General features: G+C 40.2%; 1 protein-coding gene across 8 annotated transcripts in view; it reads left to right on the plus strand.

Annotated features, from left to right (window-relative positions):
- SP100 (SP100 nuclear antigen) overlaps positions 1 to 21,614 on the plus strand; it is a 129,082-nt gene that overhangs the window by 64,349 nt on the left and 43,119 nt on the right. For 4 of the 8 annotated variants that reach the window (XM_054548485.2, XM_054548486.2, XM_054548488.2 and 1 more), the window contains 3 exons: positions 12,391 to 12,444; positions 13,436 to 13,480; positions 17,511 to 17,585. In XM_054548485.2, the coding sequence (XP_054404460.1) occupies positions 12,391 to 12,444; positions 13,436 to 13,480; positions 17,511 to 17,585 (174 nt within the window). 8 annotated transcript variants of the gene reach the window in all.

Below are 21,614 nucleotides of genomic sequence, written 5' to 3' on the forward strand. Positions count from 1 at the left end.
GGGCCATGTGGATGGATGCATTCTCTTCTCTTGTCTTCTGGAACACCCCAATCTCCTACTGGCTAATATAGCTCCTTCGTGGCCATTTGCTGGTGATGTTGGTGGTAGTGTGGATAGTGGTATTATTGGTGTTGGTATTGGTGGTGGTGGTGGTGGTGGTGGTGGTGGTGGAGGTGGTCCCTTCGTGGCTTCCTGATGTCTACATATTGGAGTGCCCCACAGATTGGAGCTGAGTGCTTTCCTTGTCTCTATGCTCTCTCCCTAGGAATTGGATCCAGTCCTGTTCTTTAAATTTTATCAATACGTGAATGACTACCAATTATATTTCTCTTCTTCTCTCTCTCCTCAACTGCGAAGTCATAAATTCAACTTCTTACTCCAAACTTCTACTTGAAGTCTAACAGGTGTCTTAAATCTGATGTGTCAAACACATTTCTTGATTCTCATTCCCAAACTTGTCATCCTCATCAGTAATCCTCATCTCAGTAAATGGCACTACATTTACTAAGTTTGAGCCAAAAATGTAGAAGGTGTGCTTGATTTCCCTCTATCCTAACCCCTCGCACTCTCTCCATCATCAAGTTCCAAGACTATATATCAGATTTGTCCATTCTTTATCTCCCCTGCCACTGCCCCGGCCCAAGCCCTATTATCTTGCATGTGGAATACCGCAGAGTCCTCCTAACTGGTCTCTCTGCTTTCATTCTTGCCCACTAGAACCTATTCTCCATTCAGCAGTTGGCCACCCAACTGCTATACCCTTTCAGTGGTTTTCAGTCGAACCTAGAAAAGTTTCCAGTTGAACCTAGAAAAAAAAGTCTAAACTTCTTACCGTGCCTATGAAGCATTACACAGGCTGCCCCTGATCAGCTCTTAAATCTCATCCTTTATGATTCCCCCTCACTTGCTACTCTAGCCTTCCTTGAATAAACCAAGTAGTGTTCAGCCTCAGAACCCTTGCACTTCGTGTTGACTCTACATAAGATGCTTTTACCTGGTAGGAATGGTTTCTTCTTATTCATGTTTCAGCTCAAGTGTCTCCTCCATGGAGAGGCCTTGCCTGATCTCCATTTCTTAAAAACTCCCCCAGCCTCTTTGATATCACCTCTTGACCTGTCTTTTCACTTGATTGTAAGTTTTTGATGTACAGAATATTTTATCCTGGTAATTGGTCTGTTTTATCATTTATAATTATGTTTTTAAATCTTGTTTAAGAAATATTGGCCTAATCTCAGGTTACCAAGATATTTTAATACTTTTCTTACTTTATTGAACATCTTGACCAATAAAGTCAGATCCAGTGAATAAATACTCTCGCTTCCATTCCTAAGATGGGCAGCCTGAGGATCATTCATTATGGTTCTTCAGAGAGTCCCCAGCAAGAATGAGGCTCGGTTGACCACACTGGTGACCAGCCCAATTGGCTTCCCTTCTCACCCTTTCCCTCTTCCTGGTTCCTCACTTCTAATCCTTGTGATCACTTGAAAAATAAACCTATTGAAAACAAAACCCTATCTCAAGATTTGCTTTCGGGAATATTAGGTGGAGACATTCTTATTTTTTTTCTCATTTGGATATTTAATTCTTTTGGAATTGATTTTTTTTTAGTGTGGCATAATGTAAGGGTCTAATTTTTTCCAACATGGATAACCAATTGTCCTAGCTTCTCCACTGATGTGTAATGTCACACATAGCATGCATCAAGCTTCCATTTACATATATATATATAGGGTTTGTTTCTGGGCTTTCTAGTCTGATCCATTGCCCTATCTATTCTGCATCAATACATATCACACTCTAGTAAATACTATAATTTTATAACATATTAATATCAGGTAGGGTAAGTTCTCTCAACTTTTTTCTCTTTCAAAATTGTCTTGGCTATTGCAGCCATTTTATCATTCTTATAACTTTTAATATCATTTTGTCAACCCTTGAAAACCCTGTTGAATTTTTATTGAAATTGCATAGAATAAATGTGGAGAGAACTGACGTCTCTAAAATATTGACCGTTTCTATTCACGAACATAGAGATATCTCACTATTTATTCTTTCATTTTTAGACCCTTTATTCATTTATTCAGCAAATCCTTATTTCCAATGCTGCTCAATAGGGATAAAGAAGTGAGAAAAATCTCATCGAGCTTACATTCTATTTAGGGTATACAGACAGTACACAAATAAGTACATAATATTTCAGATAGTGACAATGTCATAAAGAAAAATTAAGAATAATGGAGGTGTACAGTGACAGAAATGTGCCATTTTATGTAGGGTGTCCAAGCAGAGCCTTGCTAACAAGCTGCCTGTAACTCAAAATCTGAATGCAGTGAGGGACTAAGCCATGGAGCTGAGGCAGAGAAAACCTCAGTTGCAAAGACCTGAGAGAGGACTATAATGGTCCTTTAGGGAATGGCAAGGAGGCCACTGGCTGGAGAGGTAGAGAGGGGTTGAGCAGGAAGTGGTTTCTCAGAGGTATATAGAACTTATAGGCTATGGCAAAAGCTTTGGATTCTTAAGTAAGAGAAGACATCAGAGAGTTTTGAGCTGGGGACTATAATCTGAATTATGTTTTGAGGACATGCTCTGGATTCTACATGGATAACAGACTTTAGGAGGGCAAGGATGGGGCAGGAGTAAGGAGGCTATTGCAATGGTCTTGGAAGGGTGACAGTGAATTGGACTAAGTTGGTAGCAGTGGAAGTGTTCAAAAGTGGGTAGATTCTGAAAATGCAGATACGTGTGTGTATGTATTCATATACACATATACAGTAAATTCTCATTATTCCTGATAGTTATATTCTATAAAGTCACCAGAACATAGACTTAGCAAATATTGGACCATTGCTTCTAGTAGAAATACAGAATAAGGTTTTTGGAAGCCTCTGGTCATATTTTCCTCAACTGATCAATACATAACCTTGTTTTATATGTGTTTCTGTTTAAAGACACCTTATGTAATATCACATTGATTTATTACTACTGAACTCATATCTAACAGCACTATAGCTCATGCCTGAACAAAGCTTAACTAACACATGTACTTTCTGTCCCACGTCACAGCCTTCTTGTACTTAGGAACACTAGACAACTCTTCAGCATTTGCCACTTTATATAGTGAAATTACCAACGAAAATCACAAAAACACACACAAAAAAGTGGCACTAAATAGACCACAAATGGACTCTTGTTTACAGTGTGAAAGCTGAAACAAGAAGGCAAAGCATCACCTTGTTTTACCTCAGCTAAGAGCATGCATAGGTGACTCAAATAATTTGCCACACTGCATGTCTGCAAATGACCAGGGAAGTGCCATAAGTATTGATTGGAGGGTTCACATAAATTTGAACTACTAGACAAATTTGCAGATATGGAATCTGTGAATAATGAAGATTGTGTGTCAATTCGCTTTACTCAACTTTTTAAAAATCTATTGGTACTTTTAGTGGGATTGTGTTAAATTTATAAATAAACATAGGGAGAACTCCCCTCTTTATGATGCTAGACTGCCCCTCCAAGAACATGCCATGATGATCCATTTGTTCAAGGGTCCTCTGTGCGCTCAGTGGAGCTTTTACATTTATTTCCTGCATGTGGGTGGGTGATGCAAACTTTCTTTGCACTTAGTCTGAGCTTTGGTAGCAGTGTGCTTTCGTTGTTATTATAAATGAGGTCTTCCCTTGCATTATATCTTTTAACTGGTTTTTACTCCCATATAGGAAAGCTACTCATTTCTATATCTTAATTTTGAAACTTACTAAATTTTCCTATTATGATAGTATATTTTTAATTGCTTCCCTTGGGTTTTTCAGGTATATAATCATATAATCTGCTTTACTTTTTTGTACTTGTTCTAACTCTTCTGAGGCAGATGTTTAATTCAACTGGTATCTTTTTTTCCCACTGGTTCATTATTTAAGGCTATTTATTGGTTTGGTTTGGTTGTTTTTGGAGACAGAGATCCTGGTCTGTCACTCAGGCTGGAGTGCAGTGGTGTAATCATAGGTCACTACAGCCTTGAACTCCTCAGCTTAAGTGATCTTCCTGCTTCAGCCTCCCAAGTAGCTGGGATACAGGCACGTGGCACCAGGTCTCACTATTTTATTTTATTATTTTACTTTAGAGATGGGGTATCACTATGTTGCCTAGGCTGGTCTTGAACTCCTGGTCTCAAACGATACACTCATCTTAGCCTCCCAAGTAGCTGGGATGACAGGCATGAGCTACCACACCCAGCTAAGACTTTTCCCCTCCCTTTGGGCACTGTATTAACAGTCTTCCATAGCTTCTCATAGGCAATGTTTCTTATTATTGTCATTTGCTAAATACCCTGCAATTTGGATTTGTATTTCCTCTTTGACTCAGTTATTTAAGAGAGGGTGGGGAAAATGTGTATACTCTATTTTCTGGCTATGGAGTTCAACATGTATCAATCATATTGATCCTGTTAAACAAATCATTTGGGTCTTCCATCCTTTTCTGTTTTCTGCACTGATCTCTCATGGGCTAAAAGAAGCAAAAATAAAGTCTTCTATTAATAGTGTGTTTCTACCCATTTCTTATTGCATCTCCTATAATTTCTACTTTCTTAAAACTTTTTGGCCTGAATTACATGGCCCCTGATTTCTTTTATTGATGTATACTGAATATATCTTTGCCTATATATTTATTTTCAATGTTTTATATGTTTTTAAATGAGTCTTTTATACATGATAAAATGTTGGGTTTTACTTTGTAATTCAATCTCTCAAAACTTCTTTTATAAATAAGTGAGTTAAGCCCATTTACTTTTATTGATAGAACCAAGATGTTTGATCTTGTTTTAGTCACATTGGTTTATATTATATATTCTAGGGATTTGGATTTTTTAAAAGTCAACACTCTGCATTCTGTCTTCTAGCATTTTATGTGCATGTGTGTACTTCCGATAGTAAGGAAGATTTGCATTTTTCTTCTAGTGGTTACAACTAGCTAGTGGCTACCTAGCTGAGACTATCTGTATTAGTCCATTCTCACACTGTTATAAAGAACTACCTGAGACTGGGTAATTTATTTTAAAAAAAGAGGTTTAATTGACTCACAGTTCCACATGGCTGGGAGGCCTCAGGAAACTTACAGTGGAAGGTGAAGGGGAAGCAAGCACATCTTACCATGGCAACCCAGGAGAGAGGGTGAGCTAAGGGGAAGTGCCACATTTTTTTTTTAAGTTCTGGGATACATGTGCAGAATGTGCAGGTTTGTTACATAGGTATACATGTGTCATGGTGGTTTGCTATACTTATTGACCCGTCCTCTAGGTTCACTCCCCTCCCCTTCCACCCCACAACAGGCCCTAGTGTGTTCCCTTCCCTGTGTCCATGTGTTCTCATTGTTCAACTCCCACTTATGAGTGAGAACATACAGTGTTTGGTTTTCTGTTCCTGGGTCAGTTTGCTGAGGATGATTGCCTCCAGCTTCATCCATGTCCCTGCAAAGCACATGATCTCATTCCTTTTTATGGCTGCATAGTAGTCCATGGTGTAGATGTACCACATTTTCTTTATCCAGTCTATCATTGTTGGGCATCTGGTTTGGATCCATGACTATGCTATTGCAAATAGTGCTGCAATAAACATACGTGTGCATGTGTCTTTATAGTAGAATGATTTATATTCCTTTGGGTATATACCCAGTAATGGGATTGCTAGGTCAAATTGTATTTCTGTTTCCAGATCCTTGAGGAATCGCCATACTGTCTTCCACAATGGTTGAACTAATTTACATTTCCACCAACAGTGTAAAAGTGTTCCTATTTATTCACAGCCTCACCAGCATCTGTTGTTTCTTGACTTTTTAATAATTGCCATTCTGACTGGTGTGAGATGGTAACTCATTGTGGTTTTGATTTGCATTTCTCTAATGTTCAGTGATGTTGAGCTTATTTTCATGTTCATTGGCCACGTAAATGTCTTCTTTTGAGAAGTGTCTGTTCATATCCTTTGTCCACTTTTTGATGGTGTTGTTTGTTTTTTCTTGAAATTTGTTTAAGTTCCTTATAAATTCTGGATATTAGACCTTTGTCAGATGGATAGATTGCAAAAATTTTCTCACATTCTTTAGGTTGCCTGTTCATTCTGATGATAGTTTCTTTTGCTGTGCAGAAGCTCTTTAGTTTAATTAGATCCCATTTGTCAATTGTTGCTTTTGTTGCAATTGCTTTTGGCATTTTTGTTGTGAAGTCTTTGCCCATGCCTGTGTCCTCAATGTCTTGCCTACGTTTTCTTCCAGGGTTTTTATGGCTTTGGGTTATACATTTTAAGTCTTTAATCCATCCTGAGTTAACTTTTGTGTAAGGCATAAGCAAGGGGTCCAGTTTCAGTTTTCTGCATATGGCTAGCCAGTTTTCCCAACACCATTTATCAAATAGGAGATCCCTTCCCCATTACTTGTCTTTGTCAGGTTTGTCAAAGATCAGGTGGCTGTAGATGTGCGGTGTTATTTCTGAGGTCTCTGTTCTGTTCCATTGGTCTATATGTCTGCTTTGGTACCAGTACCATGGTGTTTTGGTTACTGTAGCCTTGTAGTATAATTTGACGTCAAGTAGGCTGATGCCCCCAGCTTTGTTCTTTTTGCTTAGGATTGTCTTGGCTGTATGGGGTCTTCTTTGATTCCAAATGAAATTTAAAGTAGTTTTTTCTAATTCTGTGAAGAATGTCAGTGGTAGTTTGATGGGAATGGCATTGAATCTGTAAATTACTTTGGGCAGTATGGCCATTTTCATGATATTGATTCTTCCTATCCATAAGGTTGGAATGTTTTTTCATTTATTCATGTCCTCTTTTATTTCCTTGAGCAGTGGTTTGTAGTTCTCCTTGAAGAGGTCCTTCACATCTGTTGTTAGCTGTATTCCTAGGTATTTTATTATCTTTGTAGTGATTGTGAATGGCAGTTCATTCATGATTTGGCTGTCTGCTTGCCTGCTGATGGTGTAAAGGAATGCTTGTGATTTTTGCACATTGATTTTGTATCCTGAGATTTTTCTGACATTCCTTATCAATTTAAAGAGTTTTGGGGCTCAGACGATGGGGTTTTCTAAATATAAAATCATGTCATCTGCAAGTACAGACAATCTGACTTCCCCTCTCCCTGTTTGAATACTCTTTATTTCTTTCTCTTGCCTGATTGCCCTGGCCAGAACTTCCAATACTATGTTGAATGGGAGTGGTGAGAGAGGGCATCCTTGTCTTGCGCCAGTTTTCAAAGGAATGCTTCCAGCTTTTGCCCATTCAGTATGATATTAGCTGTGGGTTTGTCATAAATAGCCCTTATTATTTGGAGGTATGTCTCATCAATACCTAGTTTATTGAGAGTTTTTTTGTTTGTTTGGGTTTTTGTTGTTTTTGTTGTTGTTGTTTTTTGAGACGGAGTCTCACTCTGTTGCCCAGGCTGGAGTGCAGTGGCGTGATCTTGGCTCACTGCAAGCTCCGCCTCCCAGGTTCATGCCATTCTCCCGCCTCAGCCTCCCAAGTAGCTGGGACTACAGGCGCCCGCCACCACGCCTGGCTAATTTTTTGTATTTTTAATAGAGACAGGGTTTCACCATGTTAGCCAGGATGGTCTCAATCTCCTGACCTCATGATCCACCCGCCTTGGCCTCCCAAAGTTCTGGGATTACAGGTGCGAGCCACCATGCCCAGCTGAGCATTTTTAACATGAAGTGATGTTGAATTTTTTCAAAGAACTTTTCTGCATCTATTGAGATAATCATGTGGTTTTTGTCTTTGGTTCTGTTTATGTGACAGATTACATTTATTGATCTACAAATGTTGAACCAGCCTTGCATCCCAGGGATGAAGCCTGCTTGATCATGATGGATATGTTTTTTAATGTGCTGCTGGATTCAGTTTGCCAGTATTTTATTGAGAATTCTTGCATCAATGTTCATCAGGGATATTGGCCTGAAGTTTCCTTTTTTATTGTGTCTCTCCCAGGTTTTGGCATCAGGATGATGCTGGCTTCATAAAATGAGTTAGGGAGGAGTCGCTCCTTTTCAATTGTTTGGAATAGTTTCAGAAGGAAAGCTACCAGCTACTCTTTGTACCTCTGGTAGAATTCAGCTGTGAATCAGTCTGGTCCTGGGCTTTATTTTGTTGGTGGGCTGTTAATTACTGCCTCAATTTCAGAACTTGTTATTGGTTTATTCAGGGATTTGACTTCTTCCTGGTTTAGTCTTGGGAGGGTGTATGTTTCCAGGAATTTGTCCATTTCTTCTAGATTTTCTAGTTTATTTGTGTAGAGGTGTTTATAGTATTCTCTGATGGTAGTTTGTATTTCTATGGGGTTGGTGGTGATATCCCCTTTATCATTTTTTATTGTGTCTATTTGATTCTTCTCTCTTCTCTTCTTTATTAGTCTGTCTAGCAGTCTATGTATTTTTTTAATTTTTTCAAATAACCAGCTCCTGGTTTTTTGGAGAGTTTTTCATGTCTCTAACTCCTTCAATTCTGCCCTGATTTTAGTTATTTCTTGTCTTCTGCTAGCTTTTGGATTAGCTTGCTCTTGTCTCTCTGGCTCTTTTAATTGTGATATTAAGGTATAGATTTTAGATCTTTCTAGCTTTCTGATGTAGGCATTTAGTGCTATAAATTTCCCTCTTAATATTGCTTTAGCTGTGTCCCAGAGATTTTGGTATGTTGTCTTTTTGTTCTTATTGGTTTCAAAGAACTTCTTGATTTCTGCCTTAATTTCATTATTTACCCAGGAGTCATTCAGGAGCAGGTTGTTCAATTTCCATGTAATCGTGTGGTTTTGAGTGAGTTTCTTAATCCTGAGTTCTAATTTGATTGTGTGTTGTGGTCTGAGAGACTATTTGTTATGATTTCAGTTCTTTGCATTTGCTGAGGAGTATTTTACTTCCAATTATGTGGTCGATTTTAGAATAAGTACCATGTGACACTGAAAAGAACATATATTCTGTTGATTTGGGGTGGAGAGTTCTGTAGATGTCTATTAGGTCCACTTGATCCACAGCCGAGTTCAAGTCCTGAATATCCTTGTTAATTTTCTGTCTCATTGATCTGTCTAATATTGACAGTGGGGTGTTAAAGTCTCCCACTATTATTATGTGGGAGTCTAAGAACTTGTTTTATGAATCTGGGTGCTCCTGTATTGGGTGCATATATATTTAGAATAGTTAGCTCTTCTTGTTGAATTTTTCCCTTTACCATTATGTAATGCCCTTCTTTGTCTTTTTTGATCTTTGTTGGTTTAAAGTCTGTTTTGTCAGAGACTAGGATTGCAACCTCTGCTTTTTTTTTTTTTTTTTTTTTTTTGCTTTCCATTTGCTTGGTAAATTTTCCTCCATTCCCTTATTTTGAGCCTATGCATGTCTTTGCTGGTGAGATGGGTCTCCTGAATACAGCACACCAATGGGTCTTGACTTTTTATCAGTTTGCCAGTCTGTGTCTTTTAATTGGGGCATTTAGCCCATTTACATTTAAGGTTAGTATTGTTATGCGTGAATTTGATCTTGTCATCAAGATGCTATCTGGTTATTTTGCACACTAGTTGATGCAGTTTTTTCATAGTGTCACTGGTCTTTATATTTTAGTGTGTTTTTGCAGTGGCTGGTACTGGCTTTTTCTTTATTTATTTAGTGCTTCTTTCAGGAGCTCTTGCAAAGCAGGCCTAGTAGTAACAAAATCCCTCAGCATTTGCTTGTCTGAAAAGGATTTTATTTCTCCTTCACTTATGGCACTTAGTTTGGCTGGATATGAAATTCTGTATTGAAAATTTTTTCTTTAAGAATGTTGAATATTGGCACCCAATCTCTTCTGGCTTGTAGAGTTTCTGTTGAGAGGTCTGCTGTTAGTCTGATGGGCTTCCCTTTGTAGGTGACCTGGCCTTTCTCTCTGGTCTTTCCTTCATTTGGACCTTGGAGAATCTGATGATTATGTGTCTTGGGATTGATCTTCTTGTGGAGTATCTAGGTAGTGTTCTCTGTATTTCTTGAATTTGCATGTTGGCCTGCCTTGCTAGGTTGGGGAAGTTCTCCTGGATAATATCCTGAAGTATGTTTTCCAACTTGTTTCCATTCTTCTCATCTCTTTCAGGTACTCCAATCAATCATAGGTTTGGTCTTTTTACAAGGTCCCATATTTCTTGGAGGCTTTATTCAATGAAGCACATTGACTGTCCCTTGGTGTAGGAGGTGTGCTTTGCGGGGGGGAAACCCAGTTGTCCGGGCTGTGCAGATTCCTCAGAACTACCAGGAGGAAAGGCTAAGTCTGCTGGTTCATGGAGACTGTGGCCTTTCCGCTATGGGCTCAGGCCCAAGGAGATCTGGGTTCTGTCCCTGAGCCTCTGGCTGGAGTTGATGGAGTTCCTGCAGGGAAGCCCCACCCAGTGAGGAAGGATGAGTCAGGGTCAGGCCTGAAGAGGCACTCTGGCTGCAGTAGGCCACAGCCAGTGTGTTGGGCTGTGAGGGACACGTCTTGGGGCCAAGCCATCCAGCCTCCCTGGCTCCAGCAGAGGAGAAGCATGGCCTGGAGCTATAGAGATGGATGCCACCCTTCCCCTGCCCAGGGAACTTAGAGTGTTAGGCAGTTGTGAGTCCCAGTGCTGGCTGCTGAAGTGTCACATTTGTAAACCACCAGATCTTGTGAGAACTCACTATCACGAGATCAGCAAGGGGAAAATCTGCCCCCGTGATCCCATCACCTTCCACCAGGCGCCTCCCCCAACACACAGGGATTACAATTCAACATGAGATTTGGGTGGGGACACAGAGCCAAACCATATCACGATACTTTCAGCCTTCCTTACAGTTCACTCTGACCATGTCATTAGGTTCTAGCCAACAGCATATAAACACAAGATATATGAGCCACCTCTGAGTCTTTCCCTTGAAATAAATGAATGGGTAAGCAGCCACACTCATTTCCTATTTTTTCAGTGGTTAGGAGTGTATACTTCCAATTTAAAGAAGGTTTGCATTTTTGTTCGAGTGATTGCTTTTAGGATTACCTTTATATGATTCCTTTGGTGCTCTATTTTAGACAGTATTCTTTAGTTTCCCACCCAGAAGATTTATAAAATCAGCCTGTGTGCCATTCCATTGTCCAGTCTTTTTCCTCTCCCACCCAATTTTAGGCCATGACATTACTGTGTTTACCTTTCAGCCATTAACCTTTCTTTACATCCACTCTTGGATTTGTCAACACAATACCTTTGGATTCCTACCTATAAAATAAACAAAGAACTTGCCCTACAGCCTATTTTTGCTCTCTCCTCCCTGTTTTTTGTTTGTTTGTTTTGTTTTGTTTTGGTTAGAGACAGGGTCTCATTCTGTCACCCAGGCTAGAGGGCAGTGGTGCAATATTAGCTGCAACCTCTAACTCCTGGGATCCAGTGATGCTCTTACCTCAGCCTCAAGAGTAGTTAGGACTACAGGTGTGCACCAACATAGCTTGCTAATTTTTCAAATTTTTTGTAGAGATGAGGTCTTGCTGGGTTGCCCAAGCTGGTCTCAAACTCCTGGCTTCAAGTGATCTTTCCACCTATGCTTCCTAAAGTGCTGGGATTATAGGCATGAGCCACTGCACCTAACCCTTCTCCTCATATTTTTTGTTATTATACTATTTCTATATTGTTAGAGCATATGCACTTCATATTCTCATCTGTCACCCTACTGCCCACTTTTATTTTGGTACTTTTGCCAGAATTTTTCAGTTCCACCTTAGTTTGCTGAAGTATATCTTCCAGTAATTTTCTCAATAAGGACTCAGAAACTACATTCCAAGAATTTTTCTGTTCAGAATTATGTGTTTGTGTTATTTATACCTGAAAAATAGTTTGCCCATTCTTTATTTCTAGAAATATCTTATAGGTTTTTCTCCACTTTCCTGTGGCATTAAATGTTGCTGTGGAAAATTCTGTGGCCAATAAGTCTCCCTTGAAAATAACTTTTTGCCTACACCGCCCATTAAATTCTTTATTCATCTTTAACGTCCAATAAATTTGTTGGAAATATATCTCAGTGTTGGCTGTTTTGGGTCAATTTCTCTGTGACAGGGTGAAGAGATAGGTACTTTTGATGTATACATTTCAATTTATATTGTAATTCCACAAACTTTTTTCATCAAGTATTTCTTCTATTATTTTGATCTTCTTCTTTGGGAACTCCAATAATTTGTTCACTTACATTGATTATTTTCTCTCTAATTTTTATTTTATGTTATTTTATTTTTGAAACAGTGTCTCACTCTGTCACCCAGGCTGGAGTGCAGTGGAGCCATCTCAGCTCACTGCAACCTCCACCTCCCAGGTTCAAGTGATTCTCCTGCCTCAACCTCCCAAGTAGCTGGGACTACAGGCATGTGCCACCATGCCGACTAATTTTTTTATTTTTAGGAGAGATGGGGTTTCGCCGTGTTGGCCAGGCTGGTCTCAAACTCCTGAGCTCAGGTGAGCCACCTGCCTCGGCCTCCCAAAGTGCTAAGATTACAGGGGTGAGCCACTGCACCCAGCTTATTTTCTAATTTGTTTAATCGTTCTTAAAGTTTCCTGTTTCTTTTACCTATTTCTGTAATCTATGTCCTTCACTTTAATCTCTGAAATGCCTAATCTCCTTTATTTGCCTTCTAAATTTGTCTTCATTTCTCTGATTTTTTTTTCTACTTATTTCTTAAATTCTGGCTGTTATAAACACAATTATGGCTTTAGCTATTCAAAGCATGCCTCTGAATTCCACGAAGTGTACTTCACTGGTAATTTCTTTCTTTTTTTATTTATTTATTTATTTATTTTTTATTTTTGAGACAGAGTCTTTCTCTGTTGCCCAGACTGAAGTGCAGTGGCACAATCACAGCTCATTGCAATCTCCTCCTTCCAGGTTCAGGCAATTGTCCTGCCTCAGCCTCCCAAGTAGCTGGGACTACAGGTACATGGCACCACTCCAGGCTAATTTTTGTATTTTTAGTAGAGATAGGATTTTGCCATGTTGATCAAGCTAGTCTCAAACTCCTGGCCTACAAGTGATTCACCCACCTTGGCCTCCCAAGGTGCTGGGATTCCAGGCACGAGCCACTGTGCCCGGCCACCACTGGTGATTTCTTAGACCTACTATTGCTTGACCCTCTTGGTACTCTTCTGCTGCTGCTGTCACCTTCTGCTTGATTTCAGCTACTTTAAAAACTTTCCTTATTGTGAATGATAAGACCACATATGGATATGTACAAGCATAGTGTAAATGATTAGCACTGTGTAAAAACAGGTTGCTTTGTGGTTATTGCTTTCTGCGTGACAACAACCAAGATGGGATGTTGGTAGCCGAGGACTTAGCGCCACAAAAGTAGAAGGAAAACAAAATTAAATACTTGGAAACTATTGACATATAAAGTGTGTAAATCTTTGTTTATAGTTCTAAAGGATTATTTTCTTTCTCTTCTGTTTGCAGGAAAAAAGAGAAGACATAGATCTAAAGTAAATGGTCCCCAAAGAGGTAAGAAGAAATGTGGGGATTTACTCCTCTGAACTCGCTGTGGTCCTGTTCTTCCTGCCAGACCCCATCTTTGCTGCAGCCTCAAAATCTCCTATGGGCCACGGTAGCTTCAGACCTAATGGATTATTTAGAGTACCAGCTAAGTCATTGTAACAAACAGATCCCAAAATACAGTGGCTTAAACCAAATAATCTAAGAGCCCAGAAGTTGTAGGCAGTCTGCCTTCCTTAACATGAGGTTTCCAACTGTGGGTCCACAAGGGCTGATCTGGTTGACATTGTCTCCCAACCAGTGGGAATGAAAAAAAAAATTGACAAAAGAACCAGCCATTTATTTATTTTAATAGAAAGACTCAAAAGTCTTCTGCCCACATCCCATTGGCCAAAACTTGATCACACAGCCAGAGCTAGCTGCAAAGCAAGGCTGAGAAATGTAACACTGGCCAGGCAGTCCTTGGTTCAGCTGTAAGCCTATTCTTATGGAAGAAGGAATGATTATGGGTGACAAATAGCAATATACCTACTTGCCCTTTATGTTTGCTGCCAAAGTCACTGATTCCCTTAAATGAGGAGGAAACCTCAGACTCTCATTGATTCAGATCCAGCCTTTTTGTCACCTGAGACTCTTTGGCAAGGACAGGAGCTGGAAGCTGAGATGCATTACAGAGATATGTGGGCAGAGATATGCCAGCCTTGATTAGGAAATGAGGAAGCAGGAGGCAGTGTTAGAAAGGTGTGTTGTAACTAATACAGTCCAGGACAGAACATGGAGAAACAGACAAAGAGAACTTGAATCAATTACATGGAAGCCAGAGTACTGGTGCCACATCAGATCTAAGCCTGAGAAACACGGGGTTATTTTATTTTATTTATTTTTTTGTTTTGTTTTTTGAGATGGAGTCTTGCTCTGTCGCCCAGGCTGGAGTACAGTGCTACAATCTCAGCTCACTGCAACCTCCACCTCCCAGGTTCAAGCAATTCTCCTGCCTCAGCCTCCTGAGTAGCTGGGATTACAGGTGCATACCACCATGCCAGGCTAATTTTTGTATTTTTAGTAAAGACAGGGTTTCGCCATGTTGGCCAGGCTGGTCTTGAACTCCTGATCTCAGGTGATCCACCTGCCTCAGCCTCCCAAAATGCTGGGATTACAGGCAGTGAACCAAACTCAATCAGAACATATGCCACACTGTGAAGATAAAAAAGATGTGACAGTCCATTCTCTTCATCAGATCTTGTGAATTTTATGCTTATTGCATTCCTCCTTTTCTTCCTCTTCTTTGTCTCTCTTTTATTTCCTTCCATCTCCCATTCTACTTATGCTTCTCTTGCATACTTTATTTCTTTTATTTATTTATTTTTACATCTTGTAAAATACTTCTGGCAAGTTGATACGGCAATGTAGAGATAGTAGCACTTTTTCCTCTAGAGCTAAAGCATATTTGGATATATTTTTTCCCATTACTTCTGATTATTTGTCTGTCACTCATATACATAGATACATATGTTTATGTAAATGATATATTTTCAAGTATAAGTAACTTTAAATATAACTCTACTATAAATAAGTATATGCATATAATATTTCTGGCATCTCTATCATTTTTATTTCTATACCTATCTGTCATCTTGTTTATATTCCAGTTTGTACTTACCCAGGTCTAAGATGTTTTTTCCTTCATGTTTTTACTGGTTTCTATGGAAGGCTCTCTACTTTAACTATTTTATTAAAATACTTGGATTTGTTAAGTCTAAGCAGAAATCACATTTGTTCCTTCTACTTCCTTTTCAAACCTGTTCTCTCAAATAGTTCTTTTCCTGCCAATGGATGAAGTCTTAGGTAAGCCGTAGAGCTATGCTAGTCCCTTTTAGCAGTAATATCTCATTTAATATTAAAAAGCCTGAGCAGATATAATATTAAAACTGGAAATTATGTGGTAGGGAAGCTGGGTGAAGTCAGTATTTACTTTCATCCACACTTCCTCTCCAACTCCAATCAGTGTCTATTGCTTTCAGCTAATTTGGGTCTAGGAGGAGGGGGAGAAGGAAGTGGACAGGAGCAGGAATGGCCCTCATGCTATATAGGTTGGTGCAAAAGTAACTGTGGGTTTTGTCTTTAAAAAAAAAAATGGAATAGCAAAAACTGCAATTACTTTTGCACCAACCTTATAGATTTTGGTGTCTCCTAGATATGGTGGATGCATGAGCCATATTCATTTGTGAGTTCTTCAGAGACACTCGACTTAGAGAGAACCTCTCAACCGAAGTTCCCCTAATTCAGGAACTTCAACTGGCTTCTTACCAATTCCCTCAGTCTCCCAGCTCTGGGAGGTCCACCCTACACTCCTGCTGGGGTCAACTCATCCATCCAAGTGATTCTCCCAGACAGAATATCTCTCAAGAAGAACTAAGTGAGTTCCTCCTTTCCCTAGGGAGACCTATAGGAATTATGACTCTTCATACCCTCTCAACATTCTAGGATTGAGTCTATAAATGTCTCTGTCTTCCTCAAACTCCTGAAGGTGAAGATCAGTTACCTTGAAGCTGAAGTCTTCTCAGTTGCCTTAAGGAGGGAGGAGCACTTTACTCAACTTCTATAACATGGTGTTAACCGTTAGTATTCGGATAGGAAATCCAAGAATAGCCACACTACTTCCTGTGGGGTATTTGAGCAAGACAATTTGCAAAGAATAATTACAAAGGAAGTCCCAAGAGCTCTATAGTATTAGCAGATCTTAAGCCCCAAATCTTCTCATAAGTAGAGCTCGAGTAAACTGAACTAAACTACTTGTATACCTCTAATTTGTTTGTCCTCAATGGACTTTGATGAAAGGCGACTACAACAGGACCAAAGACATAGATGAACAGAAAAAGAGTCTTTGTTTGTCTAAGATATTTATGGTTGGACAAGTTCAAATTGTGGCCAGGCCATATAAAGAAAGAAAGGAAAGAAAAATACAGGGAGATGGTGTGGGGAGGGAAAGAGGGAAGGAGGCAAGGATGAAGGGAAGGAGGCAAGGATGAAGGGAAGGAGATGGGGGGAGGGGAGGGGAGGGGAGGGGAAGGGAGGGGAGGGAAGAGGAGAGGAGAGGAGAGGAGAGGAGAGGAGAGGAGAGGAAAGGTGAGGAAAGGAAAGGAAGGGAAGGGAAGGGAAGGGAAGGGAAGGGAAAGGAAGGAAAGGAAAGGAAAGGATCAGCACCTTTAAACATGGCACTCCTGAGATGCTCCTGCACATACCTCACTGTCTTTCTACCTACCCCCATCACCTGCTGAATCTAACAGCATATTCCTGAAATAGGGTTTTAATCAACCCTTTGTTAGTCCTAACCCTAAGGCTTTCTGGGACTTGAATCTCTATACAAATTCCCCTTGGACAATAATCTCTTGGTTAGTTTCTTAGATCCTAATTTTTTGGCCAAACCTATGTGAACAAGGTCTTTGGTCATTTTCGCTGTATTTTCAGCCTCAAAGCCTTCATTGAGGGCTAAGATGGTGACTAGTGTCTCACCATCATAATGAGCAGGACAATCCAAATTCTTGCGTTGCTGCCATTGATTTCTGCCTACAACCAGAGGAAATCTGCATTGCTTCACTTCATGTTGCAATATCTGTATGCTGAAGTTTCTTCATTGGTCATAGGGGTAGTAAAAGTCTCTATCTCGTAAATGAATTAGTAGATGTAAATATCTTGTGTTAGTGTCTAGCACATAATAAGCACTTAAGTCTTAGCCCTCATTATTATTCTTCTTACAGTATTCTTTGGGATATAAATGAAACTGTCATAAATTCTTTTTTAAAATTAATGTTTGGGGGAGGCAAATGAATTTGGATTAATGTCACGGTAAAGAAAAGAAAATCTAGGATGAACCCAGGTTAACCATTGAAGGCTTGGTAATTGCAAGGCTATGTATTACATATTTTTCTTTGTGTGTTAGGCTCTGGAAAGGTTATAGCTAAATAAAATTTTTGAAAGCACTATTATATATAATGTGAGTTTTTACACCATCCATATTTATATTTTCCTATTTTCTCAGGGAGAAAGAAAGACAGACCTAGAAAACATTTAACTTGGAATAACAAAGTCCAAAAGAAAAGATGGCAACCAAGAGGTAAAAAAAAAAAAATTTTAAATAAATAATGTCTAAATTCTCATGCTCTTAGTAAGAAACATTTTTTTCCTAAATGCTTTATGTGGCTGTACTTACTGTTGAGAAATATATCAGATTTAGTCAAGTTCCAAAATATGTCAGAGAAAAAAAGATGATAACACCACAAACAAGTAGCTAGGTGATGAATCTGCAACCATACCCCAGGGCCCAGGAGCTGCTTGCAGTGCTTCCTCTGCTGAACTGATAACTTTCAAGGCTGGAAATAGTTGTTCTCATAAAAACAAAAAACAAACAAACAAAACCTATGTAATTCACAAGTGATGTAGATGTCCCTCCTCTTGCCCATCACCAAGTGGTAATTGTGTGGACTTGGGTCTGCTCCAAGTAAATTACAGTTTACTCACCTGTAAAGTGAAATTAAGTCAGTTAGACTAGACTGGCTGCCCTCCAAGGCCCATCCCAGCTTCCCATGTGGCTTCTCATTCCATGGATCTCCTACAGGACTCAGTAAAAACCATGGACAGCCCCCTGTCCTGCATCATCAACACAGAGCTCTTGTAGACTGTGCCTCTTCCCCAGTGTCACTGGCTGGAAGGGTTGTAACAGCAGCTCAGCATCCTCAAGTTCATTTTAAGACCTTTACATCTGTTTCTACTAAGTCAGCTCTTCAGTCCCCACCTCCACCACATAGAGGCTCTGAAATGCAAAGCCTCCTCCCTGTGCAATTTGCAGATGATTCTGGAACTCTGATGAGTTGTTCTTTCAGCCAGGAGAAAAGTGCATGAAGGAGGAGGCAAGCAGAGAAGACAGACATCATCTCCTGCCAGACTGCCCTATTGTTATCCTGCTCAAATTTACAGACAAATTTGTCATCTAAAAGAGTTTTAACACCTAAAACTCTTTCTCTGGCCACATAACTTCATATAGACTCTCTCTCTCTCTCTCTCTCTCTCTCTATATATATATACATATATATATATATATATGTGTGTGTGTGTGTATATATATATATATATATATATATATGTATGTATGTATGTATGTATTTCCTTTGGCTATGAATTCCCCCACTAGAATGGCAGAAGCAGTGTATGCAACTGCCTGTCCATAGTTGGTGGTGGCCAACCTGCTTGGGAATTAAGACACTGGATGGTCCTTCTAGAAGATACACAACCCACTGCTGTTCCCTCAGTGAGAGTATCTCTTAAAAACACCCAGTCCATCTCCCATCCACAAGGTCTCCACCAGACCATGGGAATCGTGCTTCTTCATTATTCCTCTGCTGGCTCTCAGCTCAGCCCTCTGGCACCCTTGACCCTGCTAGCCATGACCTTCACTTTTACGCTTCTCAGAGGTGAGTCTGAGAGTCTCTCATTCCCTGACATTCCCAGGGACAAAGGTCCATCTCCTGCTTAGATGTCTTTAAACCTCATTTGGCTTGAGAGAAGGTATCTGACAGTTCTCTCCAGAGAAATGTGGCCTCTCTCATAAGGCCTGGAGATGGGGAAGGCTGATGCTGGCAGAACCAGGCTCCCAATCCCCTACCATGTTCTTTGCAGATAGACTGGCATCTTGCCTTATGATATAGGAGTACTGGGCTCCTATTGTGGCATTCTTGGATGTTGAGGTTTCTGCTAATATTCTGAGATAACCAAAGAGTCGCCTAAACATGGTGATATACTCTTTTGCCAAGAATGATTAGTCCCTGCTATGAAAAAATATATATTTTAAAATAACTTTTAATTTTTTCTGACCATATTATTATTTTACATGGTTAATGTAGAACTAAAACTGGTAGACCCAAGAACAGTTAAATCCTACTTTGTCCAGGCATTTGACTGCCTGGATATACAATTGTAGTGAGGTGCTGGGGCCAGCGAACACACAAAGAACCACTGGAAAGCACAGTTCTGCAGCACTTTATTACACATGATCTGCTCCTCAGCCCAGATATCTCCATGCCAAGAGCTGGAAAGCAGTGCAATGAGCTTCTGGTGTTTTTCCCTGAAGTTGTTTGCCCTCAATAGGTTTTGATTGAAAGGAAATCCCTGCAGTCCAAGAAGGATTTAAACAGAGATAAACCGAGAGCAAGAGAATATACATTGACTAATAATGCCTAGGGCTGAACAGACCCAGGTTATGGCCAGAGCTGGATCTCCAGTTTGACCACTTTATGAGAAAGAAGAAAGTAGACAGAACACAAGTGTCTTTTGATGGAACTGTGGGGAGAAGGGAGAGTTGGGGGAAGGAGGAGAGAAGAGTTAGAAGTGGCCAGTTTTCCTGGGTGCACCTGCAACTTGAGCATCATGAGTGACAGGAGGGAGAGTCCCACACAGAGCCACCCCTGTGTGGATGACATTTTACTGTGGCAACCGCATCAACTACCACACTTGGCCCAATCATGGTCTTTGAAACTGATCGATCTAGAGCAATTTTATCTGAGAGACAAGGAACGAGTGATAAGAAAGCTTCATCTAATTATTTGAGGTCTCCATTTTTCCACATTTTACATGTTTCTTTTAAACCTTTAGTTCGGGCCAGGTGTGGTGGCTCACACCTGTAATCCCAGCACTTTGGGAGGCTGAGGCAGGTGGATTGCTTAAGCCCTGGATTTAAGACCAGCCTGGGCAACATGGTAAAACCCTGTGTCTACTAAAAATACAAAAATTAGCCGGGTGTGGTGGCGCACACCTATAATCCCAGCTACTTGGGAGGCAGAGGAAGGAAAATCACTTGAACCCGGGAGGTGGAGGTTGCAGCCAGCCGAGATCCGTGCCACTGCACTCCAGCCTGAGCAACAGAGCAAGAGGGCAAGACTCGGTCTCAAGAAAAAAAAGGGGGGTTGGGGGGAAACCTTTAGTTCAATAGCCAAGTTTATAATTCTTTTATACGGGTTTAGTCATCTCTCCTCTCCATGTATCTCCATAATATTTTAATAAACTTCCTAAGGGCAACATCTTGTGCGGTAGAGCATGCTTTTTCTCGGGATATGATTCCTCTTGACATGTGAATTATCAGTAAATGTCTGATGGTACCATTTTTATCTTGATGAAGTTAAAAAACAAAAAAAAACCTCTAAGTAATTGTTACGACAGAGGCCCAGAAAATACAGTATCATCAATCCCAAGGTTTCTTTATGCTAGATTGAAGGAAAGATGCCTTTCCAGCCTAATCTGGTCATAATTTGCTCAAAGGAAGGAGCATTCATGATTGAGTATCTGGAGGAGTTTTTCTCCTGGGGCTTGCAGGACCCAAATCCGCACCCTATGATACCAGCCACGGGCACAGAATAATGGGCACAGACCTTTAGAAAGAAAGAGCATCCACTTTGTGTCCCTGACTTCAGCAAACACGTTTGAACGATGCGGATCTAAACATACATCTGGAATGACTGGCTCTTTATTTAGACACACCGATCAACACATAGATACGTGCTTCCAAGGTTTGTTTCTTTTTTGAGATGGAGTCTCACTCTGCTGCCCAAGCTAGAGTACAGTGGCGCGATCTTGGCTCGCTGCAATCTCTGCCTCCCGGGTTCAAGCAATTCTCCTGCCTCAGCCTCCCTAGTAGCTGGGATTACAGGCACATATCACCATGCCCAGCCATTTTTTTTTTTTTTTTTAATTTTTAGTAGAGACGGAGTTTCACCATGTTGGCTAGGCTGGTTTTGAACTCCTGACCTCAGCCTCAGAACTCTATCCGCCTTGGCTTTCCAAAGTGTTGGGATTACAGGCATGAGCCACCAGGCCCAGCCCTGAGATATCTTTTAAGTCAATCCTTTGTGCTATCTTTAACCATACAACTCTTAGGCCTTGTGCCTTAATTTCTACAAGTTCCTCTTGAATAGCCTTCGTTGGGTTAGTTTTTAAGTCTTTGGTCATTTTCCTCACCATTTTCAGTACAAAACCTTCCAAGTTTACATATCTGACTGGTAGAGTCTACCATGAAGTCTGTCTTGAGACCTTATGTTTCTACTTTTTATCTCTGACTCTTTCCCAAAGAAAATTGTCAACACTTTAATTTATATAT

The sequence above is a fragment of the Pongo abelii genome, chromosome 11 (assembly GCF_028885655.2).
Source record: "Pongo abelii isolate AG06213 chromosome 11, NHGRI_mPonAbe1-v2.0_pri, whole genome shotgun sequence".
Lineage (NCBI taxonomy): Eukaryota > Metazoa > Chordata > Mammalia > Primates > Hominidae > Pongo > Pongo abelii.